At 27.9% G+C, this 2,053-nt stretch overlaps 1 protein-coding gene across 1 annotated transcript; it reads left to right on the top strand.

Annotated features, from left to right (window-relative positions):
• Nucleotide 1: 1 nt before the first annotated feature.
• On the top strand, nucleotides 2–1,467 carry LOC105456459 (the record flags this gene model as incomplete). The annotated part of the gene is made up of 4 exons (XM_011700521.1): nucleotides 2–121; nucleotides 302–702; nucleotides 1,037–1,248; nucleotides 1,371–1,467. Coding segments are annotated over 4 exons (768 nt in total), but the record flags the coding sequence as incomplete, so codon positions are not given.
• Nucleotides 1,468–2,053: the final 586 nt, after the last annotated feature.

Below are 2,053 nucleotides of genomic sequence, written 5' to 3'. Positions count from 1 at the left end.
AAATGATAAATCATTGAATCTTTTGATGAAAATTCGCGAGATAAGAAAACATACAGGTTCCAAATTTGAAGATGTAGTATTGGCAGCTTTTTCCGCTAGTGTACACAAATATCATTTGCGCGTAAGTATGTATAAAGTTTTCAAGCAACAAATAAGTCTAAAGAACTTCATTCAGATATATGTTTAAATAATATCTAGAAAATAGGAAGATGAAAATTTTAATACACATTTATATTGCATCATTCTGCGTCTAATCTTGTTTTACTATTATAATTTTTTTTATCGTATTATATTATCGTAGATCAAGAAAACAGCTCCCGATGCATTAACAGTTGGTTTCCCAGTAAGAATGGCAATACCTGACAAAAATTTAACATTAGATAACAACTTTTCGGTTGCTACCGTGCGAATTTGTATCTCCAATGCGAATGGGCAAACAATCGTCGAGCCAAATCGGGATTCTCAGTTTTTTAAGCGTCTTCAAGATATTACAAGAGCAAATAACGAGCTCAGGAAGCGTTCAGACATTTTGCTCAATTATTGGATCATGAAGTATCTGACCGCGCCATTGCCGGTGAAAATATTGAAGGCTTTTCTTTTACTAAATGACTGCACGGTTGTATTTAGCAATATGCGTGGACCGGAAAAAGTTCGTATTCTGAATAATTCCTTGAGCAATATTGTTTTCTGGTTACCAAACAAGTAAGTAAAGTAGAGTATTATATCTATTCTTTTTTTACAATAAATAAAATTATTGTGCATTGTACACGGAAAGAACAATTTTACTGAATGCAGATCTGAAAATAATTTTTATTTAATAATCAAAATAATTTTGTGCGAAAGTCAAAACGATTGCTAGAATAACAAAACATTTTACAGTAATATCTATCGGTTTTAACATTCCAACAAATTATTTTGATGATCAACAAAAACTTATTTTCAGATCTGTATTTAACAAAATTTTTAGACTTCTCGACAAAATTGTTCTTTCCATATAGCAATATATGTATATAGATGCATCACAATTCGTTTCCAGAAACGCTGTTGCTCTCGGCCTAACTCTGTTTAGTTACGGAGGCAATTTACAACTTTCTTTAATAGCTGATAAGTCAATCGTAAAAGATGAGACATCTTTTAAAGAGCTTTTAGAAAATACTGTACATGAAATAGAGACTGCTTATAATCATGTTATACTGATGCGCCCATTGAAGACATCAGATCTTCCGATAGAAACACTCGCGGAGAAAGGTATTAATGCAAATTAAATTTTAGTTATTCCTACATTAATTTAATTTCTATATTTTTTTATACGCATATCACAATATTCAGTAAATTTGTATTCACAAAAAAAAATCTTTGTTTATTTTCAGATATTGGCGTGTTTCCAAAAAAGAAATATAAGTGACTGAAATATTTTATCTCTCTTAATAATGAGGTATTCTTAATGTGAATGCATTTGTGCCAAGGTAAACAAGTATAAATTACTTTAATAGGTACATTTAAATTTAATGTTAAGTAATATACGTTTTATGGAATTATTTACAAAGATTAATAATTTAATCTTTTTAATTTTAATTTATATTTTGTGATATATAAATGTATGCCTGTTAGTTAAAAATCCGAAATGTTTTAATTAGTGAATCCAGTATTGTCTGTTTAATATCGTAATCTGTTTAATTTTATTAATTTTATGTTTAATTTACATGTACATGTACATTGTACTAGCACTTACAAGTATATATGATATTATGATACAAGTAATATAATATGATACAATTGATGTAATATTAATATCACTCACTACGGATACCATCTGTAAATAATATTACATATTGTATCGTTTTTATTATGTAAACACTGCTAATGTATATTATCAGTATCTCATCATTGTTAGTGATTCAGCGATGCATTTCAATTTTAGTAGTGAAATCTACACGGAAAGAATGATTTTGTTGAAAGATCTAAAAATTTTACTAAAAACAGATCTGAAAATAATTTTTTGTTGAATTATCAAAATAATTTGTTGAAATGTTAAAACTGATAAAAATTGCTA

This window comes from Wasmannia auropunctata, unplaced genomic scaffold, assembly GCF_000956235.1.
Source record: "Wasmannia auropunctata unplaced genomic scaffold, wasmannia.A_1.0 LD335675.1, whole genome shotgun sequence".
Classification (NCBI taxonomy): Eukaryota; Metazoa; Arthropoda; class Insecta; order Hymenoptera; family Formicidae; genus Wasmannia; species Wasmannia auropunctata.
Note: the sequence above shows the minus strand (reverse complement) of the source record. Positions and strands in the feature narration are given on the sequence as shown.